Raw genomic sequence first — 17806 nt, forward strand, 5'->3', positions numbered from 1 at the left:
CCCCTATGTCTGGAGAGCTTCTTGTACATTTTTATTGTGGGGTGGGGGAAATGACTCCCTCGGGGGATTGCTTAATCCCTAGTTATCCAATTTATATATTGTTAGACATTTTTAATTATATACCTTTGTAAGATACTTATAATCATAATTATAGCTAGGTATCACAATTCATGTGGAAGACTACAGTATGGCTCACTGGAACTTCCTTGGAGCATTTGATACAGCAGACTATGGAAATGGCAGAGACACAAATCCTCTCTGATCTGGAACAAGTGGAAAACTGTCTGTAGTTTTGTGTGTCAAATACTGGTAATGCAATGTGCAACGTTTTGGGGAGCATATATTAACAGTAGGAGAACTTCTGCAAAACAAGACAATATTATAAAAAACATATTTAGCTGAGCTCTTTGTCAGCATTGTGATCTTCCAGGATTCTGAGACTTCTGTAAACAGTGCTTGCTTGTCTGGCTTAGTCCCAAATATGATTAGTTTGTGCTGGATGTCATGAGACCCAAAAAGGATAAAGTGAGATTTTTGTTGTTAACGTCCATTTTATTTGGATCTTAGGGGTAATAGCACATGTTGTTTAAGTTGATAGACTTTCACATTTGCTTAAGCTGGTCACCTTTTTAATCATTTGTTTGATTTAAGCTCAGAGGCTGGACAGTGCTATCATTATCTCTCCTGTTTGTTTTTAGCAGTTAGACTGGGCTGTCAGCTTGCCTAAATGACATGTCCAGGTTTGGCTGTTTGGATTATTTTTTTAATGAGTTAATGACAAAAACAAGAGCTATTGCCTGTAGGATGTAGGTGTCTAGATTCAGCCATTCAGTTCTTAGCCCTGGTCTACACTATGAGTTTGGGTCAAATTTAACAGCGTTAGATGGATTTAACCCTGCACCCGTCCACACGACGAAGCCATTTTTGTTGACTTAAAGGGCTCTTAAAATTGATTTCTGTATTCCTCCCTGACAAGGGGATTAGCGCTAAAATTGACATTGCCGGGTCGAATTTGGGGTAGTGTGGATGCAATTCAACGGTATTGGCCTCCGGGAGCTATCCCAGAGTGCTCCATTGTGACCGCTCTGGACCGCACTCTCAACTCAGATTCACTGGCCAGGTAGACAGGAAAAGCCCCAGGAACTTTTGAATTTCATTTCCTGTTTGGCCAGCGTGGCAAGCTGATCAGCACAGGTGACCATGGAGTCCCAGAATCGCAAAAGAGCTCCAGCATGGACTGAACGGGAGGTACTGGATCTGATCACTGTATGGGGGGAAGAATCCATGCAGCAGGCAAGCGCACAGCAGGCAAAGGGAGAATCCTTTCTCCCCGGCAGCCAGAAACTGTTCATCATCCTGGAGCCAATACCCTCCCAACCTTCCCAAAGCGGGCTCCCGGACCATGAAGCTGGAGAAGACACCTCTGGTGAGTGTACCTTTGTAAATATAATAAAGGGTTTAAAAGCAAGTGTGTTTAATGTTTAATTTGCCCTGAAGACTTGGGATTAATTCGCAGCCAGTACAGCTACTGGAAAAGTCTGTTAACGTGTTTGGGGATGGAGCAGAAATCCTCCAGGAACATCTCCATGAAACTCTCCTGGAGGTACTCTAAAAGCCTTTGCCACGCAGTGGGTGGAGGCCCGTTCATGCTGAGCTGTTTGAGTTTGGCTGAGAGGGATCTTCCCTGATACTAGCCTCGGGGTGGGGGGAGTGAAGCACATGTGCTATGTAATGTGAATCGCTTGATTCAGTGTGAAATAGTCTTCCCTTTGTTCTCTAAAATGTATCTTTTTAAATATTACTCTCCCTTTTTTTCCTCCTGCAGTTGAAAATGTTTCTACGCTCCCCCTATCATCTCCGTCCCAGAAGCTAATGAGCCTAATGTGGGAGCAAGCTGACATGCTCAGGCATCTGGTTGAACTGCAGGAAAGGCAGCAGGAGCACAGACAGCCGCTGCAGCCCCTGTATAACCGCCTGCCCTCTTCCCCAAGTTCCATATCCTCCTCCTCCTCACCCAGCCGCCCAAGAACGCGGGGGGCGAGAGGCTATGGGCACCCAGCCACTCCACCCCAGAGGATTGCCCAAGCAACAGAAGGCTGGCATTCCATAAGTTTTGAACTGTAGTGTGGCACTGTCCTTCCCTCCTCCCCTCATCCACCACCCACCCGGTGCTTCCCGCCCCTCCCGGGCTACCTTGCGAATTTTCTCCCTATTTGTGTGATGAATTAATAAAAAATGCATGATTTTGAAACCATAATGACTTTATTACCTCTGAAAGTAGTGATCGAAGGGGGGAGGTTGGTTGGCTTACAGGGAAGTAGAGTCAACCAAGGGGGTGGGTTTTCATCAAGGAGAAACAAACAGAACTGTCACACTGTAATCGGCTGCCAGGCGATTTGCCTCAACCTCCCACCCCACCATAAACGTGTCCCCCTTACACTCTCAGATATTGTGGAGCACACAGAAAGCAGCAATGACAATGGGAATATTGGTTTCACTGTGGTCTAACCTAGTTAGTAAACTGCGCCAGCGAGCTTTTAAACATCCAAATGCACATTCTACCACCATTCTGCACTTGCTCAGCCGATAGTTGAACTGCTCCTTACTACTTTCCAGGGTGCCTGTATATGGCTTCGTGAGCCATGGCATTAAGTGGTAGGCTGGGTCCCCAAGAATAACTGTAAGCATTTCAACATCCCCAACGATAATTCAGGTGTGAAGGCTCTTCTCATCTCGGTATTCTTGCGCTTCAGTGCAGGGGAAAGCAAGTCACAAAGTTCCATGAAAGTGCCCTTACACATGCAAAAGTTTCGCAGCCACTGGGAATCATCCCAGACCTGCAACACTATGCAGTCCCACCAGTCTGTGCTTGTTTCCCGGGCCCAGAATCGTCGTTCCACGGCATGAACCTGCCCCATTACCACCATGATGTCCAAATTGCCAGGGCCCAGGCTTTGAGAGAAGTCTGTGTCCATGTCCTCATCACTATTGTGATCGCGCTGTCATCACCTCCTCACCTGCTTTTGCAGGCTCTGCACATGCCGCAGGATAATGAGTGAGATGTTTACAACGCTCACAACAGCAGTGGCGAGCTGAGCGGGCTCCATGCTTGCAGTATTATGGCATCTGCAGGAGAGCAGAGTTGCAGTGGAAGCGGTGGATGACGACGGTTAGCACTGCGCACATTTCCCGATGAAGAACACACGTTCCCGGGAGCCCATGACAGACCACATGGAGAAATTCACTATCAAGGCAAGAGCAGGAGAGCAGAGTTACAGCGGAAGCAGTGGATGACGACGGGATGCCACATGAATAGATATTTATAAAGAATGACGAGAGGACCTGCGAGGTGGATTCATGGCACCAGGAGAGTAGAGTTGCAGCGGAAGCGGTGGTTGGATGACGACGGTTAGCCATCCTACTGCACCGTCTGCTGAAAACAGTATGGCATCTGCACGGAAAAAAGGCGCGAAATGATTGCCGTTGCTTTCACAGAGAGAGGGGCGACTGACAACATGTACCCAAAACCACCCGCAACAATGTTTTTGCCCCATCAGGCATTGGGAGCTCAACCCAGTATTCTAACGGGCAGCGGAGACAGCGGGAACTGTGGGATAGCTACCCACAGTGCAACGCTCCGAAAGTCGACACTAGCCACCGTACAGTGGACACACTCCGCTGACTTAATGCACGTAGTGGGGGGACACACACAATTGACTGTATAAAATCACTTCCTAAAAATCAACTTCTATAAATTCAACCTAATTTCGTAGTGTAGACATACCCTTAGCCTACCTTTTTGGAAGCTCTATTATACCAGTATGGATAGAGGATTATGTTCTCACAGTGAAGAAACATTCACATACTTGGGCAGCACCATCAGCCAGGACGGTCGAACAAGCCAGGACATCCAGAACAAAATCAATAAAGCCAGGAACACCTTCAGGAGCTTAAATACAGTCTGGAAATCCTCAACATCCAAAACCAAACTCAAGATTTATCAGAGCTGCGTACTTTCAACATTACTTTATAGTGCAGAATGCTGGGGAATGAGAAAGTATGACATGTCCAAACTATCTTCATTCCATACAACCTGCCTCAGAAAAAATCCTCTGTATCTTTTGGCCAGGAACAATCTCAAACCAAGATCTATTGACCCAATGCAGCCAGGAGATACAAGCACCATCATTGCCAGGAGGCGTTGGAGATGAATTGGTCATGTGCTTCGGGTGGAAACTGATTCCATCACCAGAGTAGCAATAAAATGGACCCCTGAAGGCAGGCGAAAATGAGGCCGCCTGAAAACTACATGGCGAAGAGCTGTTGAAGCTGAGCTGAAATACCTGAGGCACAGCTGGGGAACCATTGAAAGACTTGCCAGAAAGAGACAGGAGTGGAGGAACTTCATCGCTGCCCTAAACGCCAGAGGCATAATGGGATGATGATTGATTGATTATACAGCCTATTTCTATGGTTAACTTTAAGATGAAAGTCCTAGCCTGGATGTGCTGTAACATTTTAATAATAGACATCTGTTCTGGTTAAATATATTGTTTACCATCTGAGGACTACTGTCTGATATCCTTGTTTGTTTGTTTTTTGCCCCATTGTAGACAACTGTAATGGCTTCTTTGCTACTACCCATACAAACACAATGAATTGACTTAAGATGATAGAAAGTAGTGTGCTTGGATTCTGTCTGGTACAAGCATGATTGAGCATATAATGGAATTCTGTTTCTGGCTAGGTTATATTACTAGCTAGTCATATGCCATGTTAACTTTTAGGGCTTCTCTTGATCTACAAAGTCTTTCAGAATGTTGGTCCAAATTGTCTATGCTTTGGTTATTCCTTACACCACAGACTACATGCTGAAGTCATCTGCTATTAGAATGGGCTGAATTGGGCCCACCTACAACAGTTCAGTGACCCAGTACTTTTCTCTGAATGATATCATGTTGTGAATCAGAATCACAGCTTTCTTTTTAAAATTATAGGGCCTGATCGTAAGATGCTGTAAATTGGCATATTGCCATTTCCTTCAATGAAGCCTTGCTGATTTACACCAGCTGAGGATTTGTCCCATTGTCTTTTTTTTTTGTATGGCTGTGAGAATAGCATTCAAAATATGAGGTGAATGTAAACCAATGCAGTCATGTGTGTCTCATTCTGCAGCCAGTCTTCTACTATATCTTTGAGAGGTAAGAACTGCTCATGTTTGTTCATAGTTAATACTACATAGGAATCTTAATGATAATTTAAATATGTGCATTATTACCTATTTTACTGTTGATCAAACTATGCAGAAAGAGGGACAATCATATTATAAAGATCAACAAAATCTACTGACCAGTGAATTGATCTTGGAAGAGTAAAACCATTTGTTTTTTCAGTCTAAGATGGATGTTAGACTGCTTATTTCACTAGTGACAACATATGCTACACTGTTGCCTCAGTCATTTAGCGACCCTTCTCTGAAGCTCCTTATATAGTGATGCAAAGCATCCATTAATTATTTTATGGGAAGCAACATAGCCTAAGAAATAGGGCACTGAATTGGCAGTCCAGAGACCTGTGTTTGTATTTTGGTTTCATCACTGACCTGCTCTGTGTCCTTAATGTGGAGAAGTGACTTGCCTATCTATAAAACGAAGATAACGACAATTCCCCTTTTTTGCAAAGCTCTTGTGTTCTGCATAAGTGTGAAGTATTATTATTTATTTATATCAAAACTTAAGGTTCACTTGTTTATCCTTTGCTTCCAATCATTAGATTGACTGCAGACTATGTTAAACTTTTGGATTATTTCCTGGAAGGGTCTTAAGCACCCTTTATCTAGTTAGGTGATTTATAAATTGAAACTGTATAAAAACGAAAAGAGACTCGTGTAGAGAGAGACTGACATTAATTACTTCACCAATGGTTATGCCACTGAACCTGTGACACAGCTCCACAGTTGATCTGAGAGGACAGGTTTGAGCAATGGGAGACTATTGGACTGCACTACTACTTAGAGGAGACAAATGTGTTGTTCATTGTTTTGGCTTGTACACTGTGCCTATCAACATATTTCTATGTGTATATATTAAGCACACACAGTAATAATTAACCTGATAGGTAGCTGTCGTCAAAGAGTGTTCAGTTCTCTGACAAAACAGATATTGTGAAGGCTGAATTTGAACGGGGGAATTGATGTGCTAAAAATTAATGAACCAAAGTTTTAGAATATTACATTCAAAGGTTCAAGCATATCTGCACAAATGACCCATTATGAATCTAAATAGTCATATAACTATGCAAATTACTGTGCATGCTTATTTGTAGTTATTGAGCACCCAAATTATGACTGTATAATTCTACAGATTTGATCCAGAACCTTCTCTGCCTTTGCCGCCTCTTTGGAAACTTCCAGTTAAATTAATCACCAAATAGGATTAATTCCCCAATATCAGTAGTTTCTTTTTTCTCCGAAATATGAATTGTGGTATTCCTCACATTTGGGAGCAACCCCGTCATGCTGGCTCACTGTCCTGCTACAGACCAGTCAGGTTGTTACCTATCCTGATTTTGTGAGTGAATTTTGAAACTCCCCGCAAGGCTTTCCAAATGTTTGAACTGTCTTGAAATACCATACATGCTGTTAGTGTCATCACAGCCTGATGACTTGATACAACATCATGTTACAATGACCTTTGCAACATGACACATCTGCATAAAATGGTGACTGAAACACAACCCTAAACAGAAATTGAACAACAGAATAACAATGTTTACTTCAGTTTTCCCTCAACTGGCAGCAAAAGGAAGCAGCACTGCTCATTCCACTGCATTAGGAAGGAAAAAGCAATTCAGTGAGAACTAGGCATGTTTCAATCCAAAACATCCATATGGTGTTGGTAAACCAGGAGTATGAGTTTTCTACTCTTGTATGTAGTTTGTTGCTATCAGAAACCCAGCCCAGCCAACATGCTGTTTCTGCACCTCTGCCAGAAAAAAAACAAAAAGTTGATATGACTGTGCTAATATCTACTCAGCTATATCAGTCTACAGTCCGTCAAAAAGTCTTGAAGACAGGGCTGGCTCCAGGGTTTTGGCCGCCCCAAGCAGCCCTCCCCCCGCCCCACCCCCCCCAAAAAAAAGTCGCAATCGCGATCTGCGGCGGCAATTCAGCGGGAGGTCCTTTGCTCCCAGCGGGAGTGAGGGACCGTCCACCGAATTGCCGCCGAATACCTGGACGTGCCGCCCCTCTCCGGAGCGGCCGCCCCAAGCCCTGTTATAAGAACACAATCAAAGTTCTGAGACTACTCAGAGTAAAGGACTTCGTATTGTGTGGAACTTTTCACACTTTAACACTTCTTTGTTATATATGGTTTTAGTTTAATTTAATGACCACATTATTAGAAATTGAATGCAAGATATTTTAATGTTTAATAAATATTGTATTTATATTTTCTGGATAAAATAAATTCCAATGCCACAGGGAAAAAGATGCTTCTGTTCTCTCTTCATGGTTCAGTAGCCTACATTTCAAATTAGAGAACCAGTAGGCTGAGAGAGATACCTATAGGATGAGCAACTGATTTGTTCTAATCCCGTGTTCTGTATTATTTCCAAAATCACCATATTTTTACTCCTTTGGCTCCTAAGTCTAAATTGTAATGCCTGTGAACAGTTTTTATACTGAAAATATTTGTAGTTTGTAAATCTTAAACAGTTTGGCTTCTGGGAGTCGTTTAGCTGCAGCTGCATTGTATTCTCCCTCCGTTTACCTATGCACAGGGTAGGGAGGAAATAGAACAGGTTTCTACCTGGTTGACTTGGCAGTGTGGGAGCGTTCTTTGTTTTATTTCATCTAGGTAGTCACCCTATGTATGTTTGCAATTAAATAACAGCATGTGCCCTTTTCAGTTTACACAATGAGAATTGCTCCAATCCTTACTCACACTTGCTGTCCCACTCCAGTGGGATTATGCACATGAGTAAGGGCTGCAAGATCAGGTCTCTATTTAGCAGGATACAGAATATGTCTAGACAAGTGTAATTTTTTTGTTACATATGGCTTGCCCCAGCACTCACTGGTCTTTACAGAAATGCTGATAGCAGTTTAAAAGGGTAGCTTTTTTGGTTGTTTTTCTACTCTTCTTTAAAATGGATTTTTCTCTTGTGTGGTAGCTTTTTCTCCAGTCTCACTGCTGAAAATCTCCCAACACACACACATACTCAAATTCTCTTTTATATATCTCCCCTCTGGTATTATTTTATAGTAATAGTCTTGAAAATACATGCATTAGTGCCAAGTAAAAGAATCAAAACATTGTAGTCTCACACTACCTCATAAACATCCTGATTAGTTTGAAATAACATGTATTTTTAATAAAGTAATTGCAGCTCATGTTGTTTTATAACTCCTTGGTTCACAAGCAGAGCAAAAACAAAACCAAAAACCAACCCCCACCTCCCAACATAGTATTGGTCTGTAGGATTCAGCTGCCAACAAAATTATGCTTGGCAATGGAGTACAGGTCAGATTTTCAAAGGTATTTAGGTGCCTAGAGATTTTCAAAAATGCCTAGATGCCTAACTCTCATTGATTTCAAAAAGTTTAATTTTCCTTTTGTCATATTCCAAAATGGCTGAAATGCTTGATCAAACATCCAAAATATTCATCTTCGGACAGAAATCAAGCTTAGAAAATTTCAGCCCTAAAGCTTAGTTCTGGAAGGTTATGAACAAATGAAAACTGAGAGCTATGAAGAAAATGTGTGAGAAATCTGAACTACAGTGAGTTACAACAATGCCTTCAAATATTACAAGAATGTAGGGTCATATGCTTTGCTCAGAAATAATAACTGGCAGTTTTCTTAATGCTTTTCACTTAAGCAAATATTTTGTATGTCTTGAATTGGAAAAAGTAGTAGCCTCAAGTTAGGGGGGTTAATCTCTCAAAGCTAATCAATAAAGGAATCTATAACTCCAGTCCCTAGGTGCTACTTGCGAGTTGTCTCTGTTCAATACTAGTTCATGTGACATAGCCTTAATCTCTAAGGAGTATCTTTGTGGTACCCTTAAAGTATAGCCTTTTATGATTGAGGTTTGAAGGAGCTCAAATAATCAAATTTCAGAAGTGTCTAAGCTTGCAACCAACAGATCTCATGACAGCTCTATACCCTTGTATTTTGGATTTAAAACTGCTAAATGAAATCCTAGTTTAAAACATTTGGAAAAGCATCTCTCTATTCATGTATCCTCTTCAGAGAACTATTTAGTCATTTCCAGACTGATTAGAAGTATTGTTAGGAAAATGGCGTTATACTAGGTAATCTTCTTTTCTAATAGAAAAAATATCTAAAGAAGGTCTGGAAAATGGTGGTTTTTCTGATATAACCATAAGATAACTAAGCTGCTTTTTCCTCCTTTTTGTCCTTTCTGAACATATTTAGTTTCTCCTTGGACACTTATTTTGATCCATAGTTCATAGCCTAGAGATGATTGCTCACTAAATATCTCTTGAAGAAGCCTTTCATTGATTCAAAGGATTCAACATAGTCTGTAAATCACTCCAAGCTTATAAGCACTTTTGAAAAGTCCAAGACAATTTTTCTGTTTCCTCTAACTTTATCTTTGTTCTTGATAGACATATTGGTAATATTTGTAATATCTCTGTGACTGTCTGTGTAATGAGCAATTTCTGATAGTCACATTCCACAGTGAGAGACCAAAATGGTGGTGGTTCATTAGTTTATAACTTGCTATCTAGATTAGGTCTTCAGGAGAAATTTAGTTCTTTTCTTGAAATCATAGCCTGAACTAGAGGTTAGAAGTTGACTTTCCACGTGGTGCAGTTGCTAATGGTTTTTTTTATTTTTTTTCTTCCCCCCCTTCCCCTCCACCCCTATCTTAAATCATTTTAACTAAAAGATTTTCCTCTTACATCTGTATTGTGAAATTGTTTTTAGTTACATAGTTCTTTTCTCAAATAATCACCCTACTTTTTCTGTACAGTCCAAATATATGACTTTTTACTGTCCAGTGGAATGAAGGTGAGAATGCTGGATACATCACTCTTTAGCTCTCCTTTCCAATAACTGGACATAGAACAGATTTACCGCTTCAAAGGCGGCTTTCTGCTTTTCCTGCCACAACAGTTAGTGCTATGTTGTAGCTTCAGCACAGATTAGGAAGTGGGGTGGAGGTATAAAAGAATAGATTGAAAGGATCGGTGAAACGCCAGTTATTCCAAGTGGACAGATCTGCTCTCTTGTGGTTTCACCTTCCTAAAAGCCACTTTGCATAGGCTATTGGTTGGAACAATGCGGTTAAGTAAGCACCTTTTTTTTTTTTTTTTTTTTTTTGATGCACAGTTATTCTCTTGAACAGATATAACCACTGGATGACAATATATCCCACTTGGATGCTGTTGATAAATTCACCAATAAAATCCAATAGAAAATTCTGTTCTTCCGGTGCTTGTTCATGTCAATTCCAGTCAGGTGTGAGTGTGCGTGCATGCACGGCAGCCGGAAGATTTTTCCCATAGCAGCATCCGTAAGGGAAGCCTGGGCGCCCCCTGGTGTCGTGCATTCATGGCACTCAATATAGAGGCCTGCCGACCCCACCACCCCCTGAGTTCCTTCTTACCACCAGTAACGGTTAGCTGGAACATCCCATAGCTCTTGCTTTAGCAAGGGTCTTATCTGTGTCATTCGTTTATAGTTCTTCTGTAGTTAGTAGTAGTTTACAGTTAGTTTAGAGTGCGTTGAGGTTTCCCCTCCGACTCCCCGGAGCCATAGTATGCCGCGGTCGCTGGGTTTCAAAAAGTGTGAGGTCTGCGCCAAGCACATGTCAAAAAGTGACCCACACACCGCATGTTTAAGCTGCCTGGGTGAGGATCACCAAAAGGATCGTTGCAGAATCTGTCACAGGTTTCGCCTCAGAACTTTGAAAGAGAGGAAGCAGTGGCTCAAAGTTCTGCTCACCGACAGCGGCACCGACGCCTACAGCGGCGCTGACAGTGCCACCTACAGCCCCAGCATGGGTGTCTTCTGTCCCGGCCCCGAGGGGCATGGCACTGTCCTGGTTGTCACCAGCCCGGGATCCTGACAATTCACGGTACCCTTTGGGTGCCGACGGAAGGGAACAATCACCCTTTTCAGGGGCTGCTTCCTCGCTAGATGAGGCTATAGCCTCAGCCCTGGAGGACAACAGGGTGTTGCAGCAGTTGCTGTGGCGAGTTGCCCAGGGCTTGGGTATTCAGGCAGAGGAGGTAGTGGAGAATGCGGATCCCATGGTGGATATCCTCGCCCCCTCCAGAGCTGCATGCACTGCCCTGCCTCTTATCAAGACCGTATCGGACATGACCAAAACTTTATGGCAGACCCCATCTTCGTTGTCCCCCACAGCTAAGCACAATGAAAGGTGCTATTTTGTGCCGGAGATGGCATCTGTACTCGCACCCGCCGCCTGATTCCCTTGTTGTGGACACTGCCAATCAGTGCAAGTGGCAAGGCTACCAGGGACCCTCCCCTAAGAACAGGGAGGCGAAAAGACTCAACCTTTTTGGGAGGAAGGTCTATTCTACAGGCAGGTTGCAGCTTCACATTTCGAATCAGCAGGCCATTGTCGGCCTTGGTCAAGGAGGGTAAGCTCATCTTCCGAGCTTCCCTGCAGGCTGTGCTGGACGGAGCTGATGCAGCCATGAGGGTGGTGGCTATGAGAAGAGGCTCCTGGTCTCCCTTACGAGGTCCAACAGACAATACAGGACCTTCCCTTTGAGGGTGTGACTCTGTTTTCTGAAAAGATGAATAAAAGGCTTCACAGCCTGAAGGACTCAAGAGCCACCCTCAAGTACTTGAGCCTTCACACCGCCGCTATGCAGTGGAAACACTTCAGGTCGCAACTTTCGCTGCGGTTCTACCAACACAGAACCAACAGGACGATTCCAGGAGGAGGAATAGGAACTGCAGGACGAGGCCACACCTGTCCTCAGATAAGGGCTCTGGCCAATCCAAGCCACTTCGCACCCGAAACAGGCCTTTTGAAGGTGCGATCGAGGACGGTATATCAATACAAGGACTGGATCTCCCTGCCTTACGTTTTTGTCCCGACTATCCCCTTTCTACCCTGCGTGGTCCCACATCACATTGGACCATTGGGTGCTCTGCACAGTAGAGAGGGGATATTCCATCCAATTCTGTGCCCCCACCTTCCCTTCCCCATCCCTCTTCAGGGACCCCTCTCACAAGCAACTCCTTGTACAGGAGGTGCACTTGCTCCTATCGATAGGGGCAGTGGAAGAGTTTCCTCAGGAGCAGAAGGGCAAGGGCTTCTATTCCCGGTGTTCCTAATACCGAAAGCCAAAGGCTGGCTCAGGCTCATCCTAAACCTGCGGGAGTTCAACGAGTTCATGAAGAAACTCAAGTTCTGCATGGTCTCTTTGGCCTCCGTCATCCCTTCCTTGGATCCAGGGTACTGGTATGCCGCCCTCGATTTGAAGGACACGTATTTTCATATTGCAATCATTCCGTCCCACAGAAGGAACTTCAGGTTTGTGGTGAACAACCACTATCAGTTCACAGTCCTTCCGTTCGACCTGTCAGCAACACTTTGAGTGTTCACCAAGTGCATGGCAGTCATGGCTGCATTCCTGCACAGGCAGCAGGTACAGGTGTTCCCATACCTCGATGACATGCTCATCAAGTGCCATACCAGGGCTCAAGTGGAGACACAGGTTGACTTCATAAGAACGATGTTCGACAAACTGGGCCTTCTCCTGAATGTGGGGAAATCTACGCTGCCCCAGTTCAGTGAATAGAATTTATTGGGGTGGTGCTGGACTCTACACAGGCCAGGGCATATCTCCCGGAAGCATGACATCATTTGATGTCTCAGGCAGTTTGATGTCCCACCACCACAGCATGGAATTGCCTGAAACTTCTAGGATACATGGCCACTTGTACCTATGTGCTGCAGCATGCCAGACTCAGACTTCTACCTCTTCAGTCATGGATAGCATTGGTATATCAGCCAGTTCAGGACAGCATGGACAGGATCGTGACCCAGCCTCACCAGGTCCTCAACTCCCTCTGGTGGTTACTTGACCCTCATGTAGTATGTACAGGGGTCCCCTTCACCAGTCTTCAGCTGTCTCTCTCACTAGTGACAGATGCGTCAGCACTGGGCTGGGGAGCACATCTGGGAGATCTCAGGACTCAAGGCCTCAGGTCTCGGGCAGAGTTCACTCTCCACATTAATGTCAGGGAGCTGAGATTGGTGATCCTGACATGCCAGACATTCCAAACCCACATATCAGGGAAATGTATGTCAGTAATGACAGACAACACCACGGCAGTGTTCTATATTAACAAACAGGAGGGTGCACGCTCCACTCTCCTGTGCCAGGAAGTCCTCATGTTTGGGACTTCTGCAACAGGAAGTGTCAGCAGTTTTGCTCCTTCCTGAATCACAGTCCTGACTCCATCGTGGACGCGTTCCTCCTCCCATGGGGAGGCCATTTCCTATACGTGTTTCCACCTATTCCGCTCATTTACAAGGTACTGCTCAAAATACAAAGGGAGCAAGCCTCGGTGATATTGATAGCTCCAGCCTGACCTCGCCAGCACTGGTACACATCGCTTCTGGAAATGTCCATGGAAGCCCCAGCCACCTTGCCATTCTTCCTGGACTTATTGACCCAGGATCATGGTTGTCTCCAGCACCTGGACCTCAAGTCGCTACACCTCACGGGATGGAAGCTCAATGGCTGAACCTGATGGAGCTTTCCTGTTTGGACCTGGTCAGACAAGTCCTTGGCAGTAGAAAGCCGTCCACCAGGGCTACCTACCTGGCCAAGTGGAAGAGATTCTCAATCTGGTTGACGCAACATGGTTCATTACCCGCCCTCGCCTCTATACTGCATATATTGGACGATCTTTTCCACCTCAAGCAGCAAGGGCTGTCCATGTCATCAGTAAGGGTTTACTTGGCTGCTACCTCGGCCTTCCATCCAGGTGCTGAGAGCAAGTCGGTCTTTGCCAACCCTATGGTCAGCTGTTTCTTAAAAGGTCTTGACAGGCTATACCAGCAAGTCCAACAGCTGGTCCCAGCCCGGGACCTCAATCTGGTTCTTTCCAGACTGATAGGACTGCCCTTTGAACCACTGGCAACATGCTCCCTCTCTCTTACAAGATGGCGTTTCTGGTACTGATAACCTCAGCCAGGAGGGTATCCAAGTTCAAGGCCCTAATATCAGAGCCTCCTTACACCATGTTATATAAGGACAAGGTTCAGCCCAAGCCACATCCAGCTTTCCTCCCGAAGGTTGTTTCCCAATTTCACATCAACCAGGACATCTTTCTCCCTGTGTTCTATCCTAAGCCGCACTCAGGTGGCAGGGAGCAGAGGCTTCACTCATTGGATGTCCGCAGAGCGCTGGCCTTCCATATTAAGAGAACGAAACAATTCCAAAAGTCCATTCAGCTGTGTGTGGCTATGGCAGACAGGATGATGGGTCTTCCAGTCTCCTCCCAATGAATTTCGTTGTGGATCACGTCCTGCATCCGGGAGTGCTACCTTCTGGCAGGGGTGCCTGTCCCTCTGCTCATGGCGCACTCCACCAGGGCTCAGGCTTCTCCCAGCTGCATTCCTGGTGCAGGTTCCCACTCGGGAAATATGCACAGTGGCGACATGGTCCTCCATACATACTTTCACTGCACATTATGGAATTACCCAGCAGGCCAGAGACGATGCGGCCTTCGGTAAAGCAGTGCTCCAATCAGTGGACATCTCTGACCCCGCCTCCAGAACTGAGGCTTGGGAGTCACTTGATTGGAATTGACATGAACAAACACTCGAAGAAGAAAAAAGGGTTACTCACCTTCTTGTAACTGTTGTGCTTCAAGATATGTTGTTCACGTCCATTCCAATACCCAAAGCATAATAATACCAAAAGAAAGACTTGGGATGTGCTCCTGCCTAATGCATCCCCAAATTTTTCATCTCTGAAGGAAAGAGTGAAACATACATTCCCATCTGTTTATAACCAACCAGACTTAAGTCTGCCAAAAAGAGACATAACTATCTCCACTTTATTCACACATCTCTATATTTTCCATAATAGTTCTTGTCCATTTGTATTAGAGATCAGTGGTCTCCAAAGTGGGGGTGCGCAAAAGGATCCTGGGAGGTGCGCGGCAGGAGGAGCTTTGTTTGTTTGTTTGTTTGTTTGTTTGTTTTTGCTTTGGCAGTTTGGGCAGGAGTCTGAGCGGCTTTCTTTTTTCTTTTTCTTTTTTTTTTTTTTGCTTCAGCAATTCGGGCTGGAGTCTGAGTTTTTATAGGCGGCAGGGGGTGCGGATCAGGTGACAGGCTTGTCTGTTTTTCTAAATAGGGAGTCCCCAATTATGTAGACCTGCCTCTTCCTCGTGTTCATGCAATTCTCGGGCCTTCCCTCTTCTGTTCTTTCTGGCTGCATGTCATCTTGTCTTCTGTTCTCACTTGCAATCTTGTGTGAGTCATCCTCTATCTTCCGGCAGTTCCAAAGTCTACCTATCTCCATTGTCTCTTCCCTCTTCTTGTAGGACTCACTACTTTTCTCTTCTTCCTTTCCCTGCCTGCCTCTCTCCTTCATTTGGAACTCAGCAAACTTTTTCCTCAGCTCTATTTCTTCTTCACTAGCAGGTCTTTTCCTCTGCCTTGTTCTTATAGACACATGCTTCCATAGACCACTTTCTTCATCCAGCAGTCTTGCCCTCACAGTTTTCTTATCCAGAATGCATCTGCAAGTCTTGGGTTTTCCCTTCAGTTGCCCCTCTCCTTTCCTCCATCTGCTCAAATCCTCTTATAAATTCAGCCATAGTTTCTAGCTGCATCTCCATTCCTCAGATTTTCTCTTCCATCAGTTCTAGCAGGTGGCACTTAATTTTGATGACACACTTGTCAGGTACACTTTCTAGAATAATGTACACCCCACAGCTTCCACAATCCAGTCATCTTAAGTGTTTGTTCCATTTTTCGGGTCACTGCTACTGCTGTCTCTGTGGCTGTCTTAGCTTTCCCTCTTTAAACTCCTGACATGAAAAAACACACACGTACATCCACCCCCAAACACCCCTGACAAAATCCTGTTTACTGGCAGAAAACAGGCCAGTGACATTGACCACAAACCTTGTTTCCTCTAAACAGTTATGAAAGGATAAAGCACCTGGTTTTGACGGTATTGCAGCAGAATTGTTAGAGTGGAGGTCCAGATTTAGTTCACTGTTTTCATAGCATTGTCTTAAGTTTGAGAAACCAGTCACATTCCAGAAGATTGGAAAAAGGGCTGCATCATCTTTTTTTTAAGGAGAGCATAGGTGAATGATGCTGCTGTCTGTCCCAAGGAAGGTGTTTATGCTCATACTACTGAACCAAGTAAAATACTGTCTCAGCCCAAAAATGAGAGCTAACCAGTGTGGTTTCTGCACAGGTCACTTACAGAATGTTATTGAAAAACTATTAGAGCAGCAAAAGGAGGAAGGTAACATCGCATTTATGGACTTTATGGTCGCTTTTTACTCAGTGCATCAATCAGCACTGTGCATACTGCTACCCCCAGTATGGGGTGCCGGAGGACTTAATGTGCCTAGTGGAGGAAATATTCCATGGTACATTTAGGTATGTGCGCGTGTAGCAGGATGGACCCTGCACCTGCCTCCATCCCAGAAACTGTCACGTGTGCTTTAGGCCCTCTCCTCTGGAGCTGAGAGGAGCAGAGGTCTTTTCTTCCCTGAGGCCTCTGTGAGACTGGGCTCAGCTAGCCCTGTTACTCTCCCCCTTGGCACTTCCTTCCTGTGTACAAAGAGGGAATAGGCATATGATCAATCAAACATTCTTCAAATAAGAGGAATTGTGGCTTAGGTGGGTCAAGAGATTTGGGTTCTATTTCCACTGGGCAATAAAATAGCAGATGAAATTCAATACTGATAAATGCAAAGTAATGCACATTGGAAAACATAATCCCAACTACACTACTATTTTGTTGCCCAGTTACCCAGTTTTGTGAGATATTTGTAACTCTTTGAAGTCTGCTTTGGACTTAACTATTTTGAGTAATTTTGTATTGTGTGCAAACTTTGCCAGCTCAGCGTTTTTCAGGTCATTTATGAATGTGTTGAATAGCACAGGTCCCAATAGAGATCCCTGGGGGACCCAGATATTTATCTCTGTCCACAGTGAAAGCTGACCTTTTATTCCTACCCTTTGTCTCCTATCTTTTAGCCACTTACTGATCCATGAGAGGATCTCCCCCCCCATAATTGTTTACTTTTCTTACAAGCCTTTGGTGAGGGACCTTGTCAAAGGTTTTCTGAAAGTCCAAGTGCACTGTATCAACTGGATCACTCTCATCCATATGCTTGTTGACACCCTCAGAATTCTAATAGATTGGCGAGGCATTGTTTCCCTTTACAAAAGCCCTGTTGACTCTTCCCCAACATATCATGTTCATCTATGTGTCTGATAATTCTGTTCTTTACTGTAGTTTCAACCAGTTTGCCTGAAGTTAGGCACTCTGGTCTGTAATTGCCAGGATTGCTTTTGGAGCCTTAAAAAAAATAAAAATTGATAGGACATTAGTCATCCTCCAGTCATCTGGTACAGAGCCTGATTTAAGGGATCGGTTACATACCACAGTTAATAGTTCAGCAATTTCATATTTGAGTTCCTTCAGAACTCCTGGGCAAATACCATCAGGTCCTGGTGACTTATTACTGTTTAATTTATCAATTTGTTTCAAAACCTCCTCTAATGACACCTCAGTCTGGGACAGTTCCTC

General features: G+C 44.3%; 1 protein-coding gene across 5 annotated transcripts in view; it reads left to right on the top strand.

Moving 5' to 3' along the window:
* The window catches only part of UMAD1 (UBAP1-MVB12-associated (UMA) domain containing 1), a 116045-nt gene that overhangs the window by 88045 nt on the left and 10194 nt on the right, over positions 1–17806 (top strand). Inside the window, exon 6 of one of the 5 annotated variants that reach the window (XM_034760519.1) lies at positions 13695–13704. The exons of the other annotated variants lie outside the window; for them this stretch is intronic. Within the exon in view, the coding sequence (XP_034616410.1) occupies positions 13695–13704 (10 nt within the window). The remainder of the gene's footprint in view (positions 1–13694; positions 13705–17806) is intronic. 5 annotated transcript variants of the gene reach the window in all.

The sequence above is a fragment of the Trachemys scripta genome, chromosome 2 (genome assembly GCF_013100865.1).
Source record: "Trachemys scripta elegans isolate TJP31775 chromosome 2, CAS_Tse_1.0, whole genome shotgun sequence".
NCBI lineage: Eukaryota > Metazoa > Chordata > Testudines > Emydidae > Trachemys > Trachemys scripta.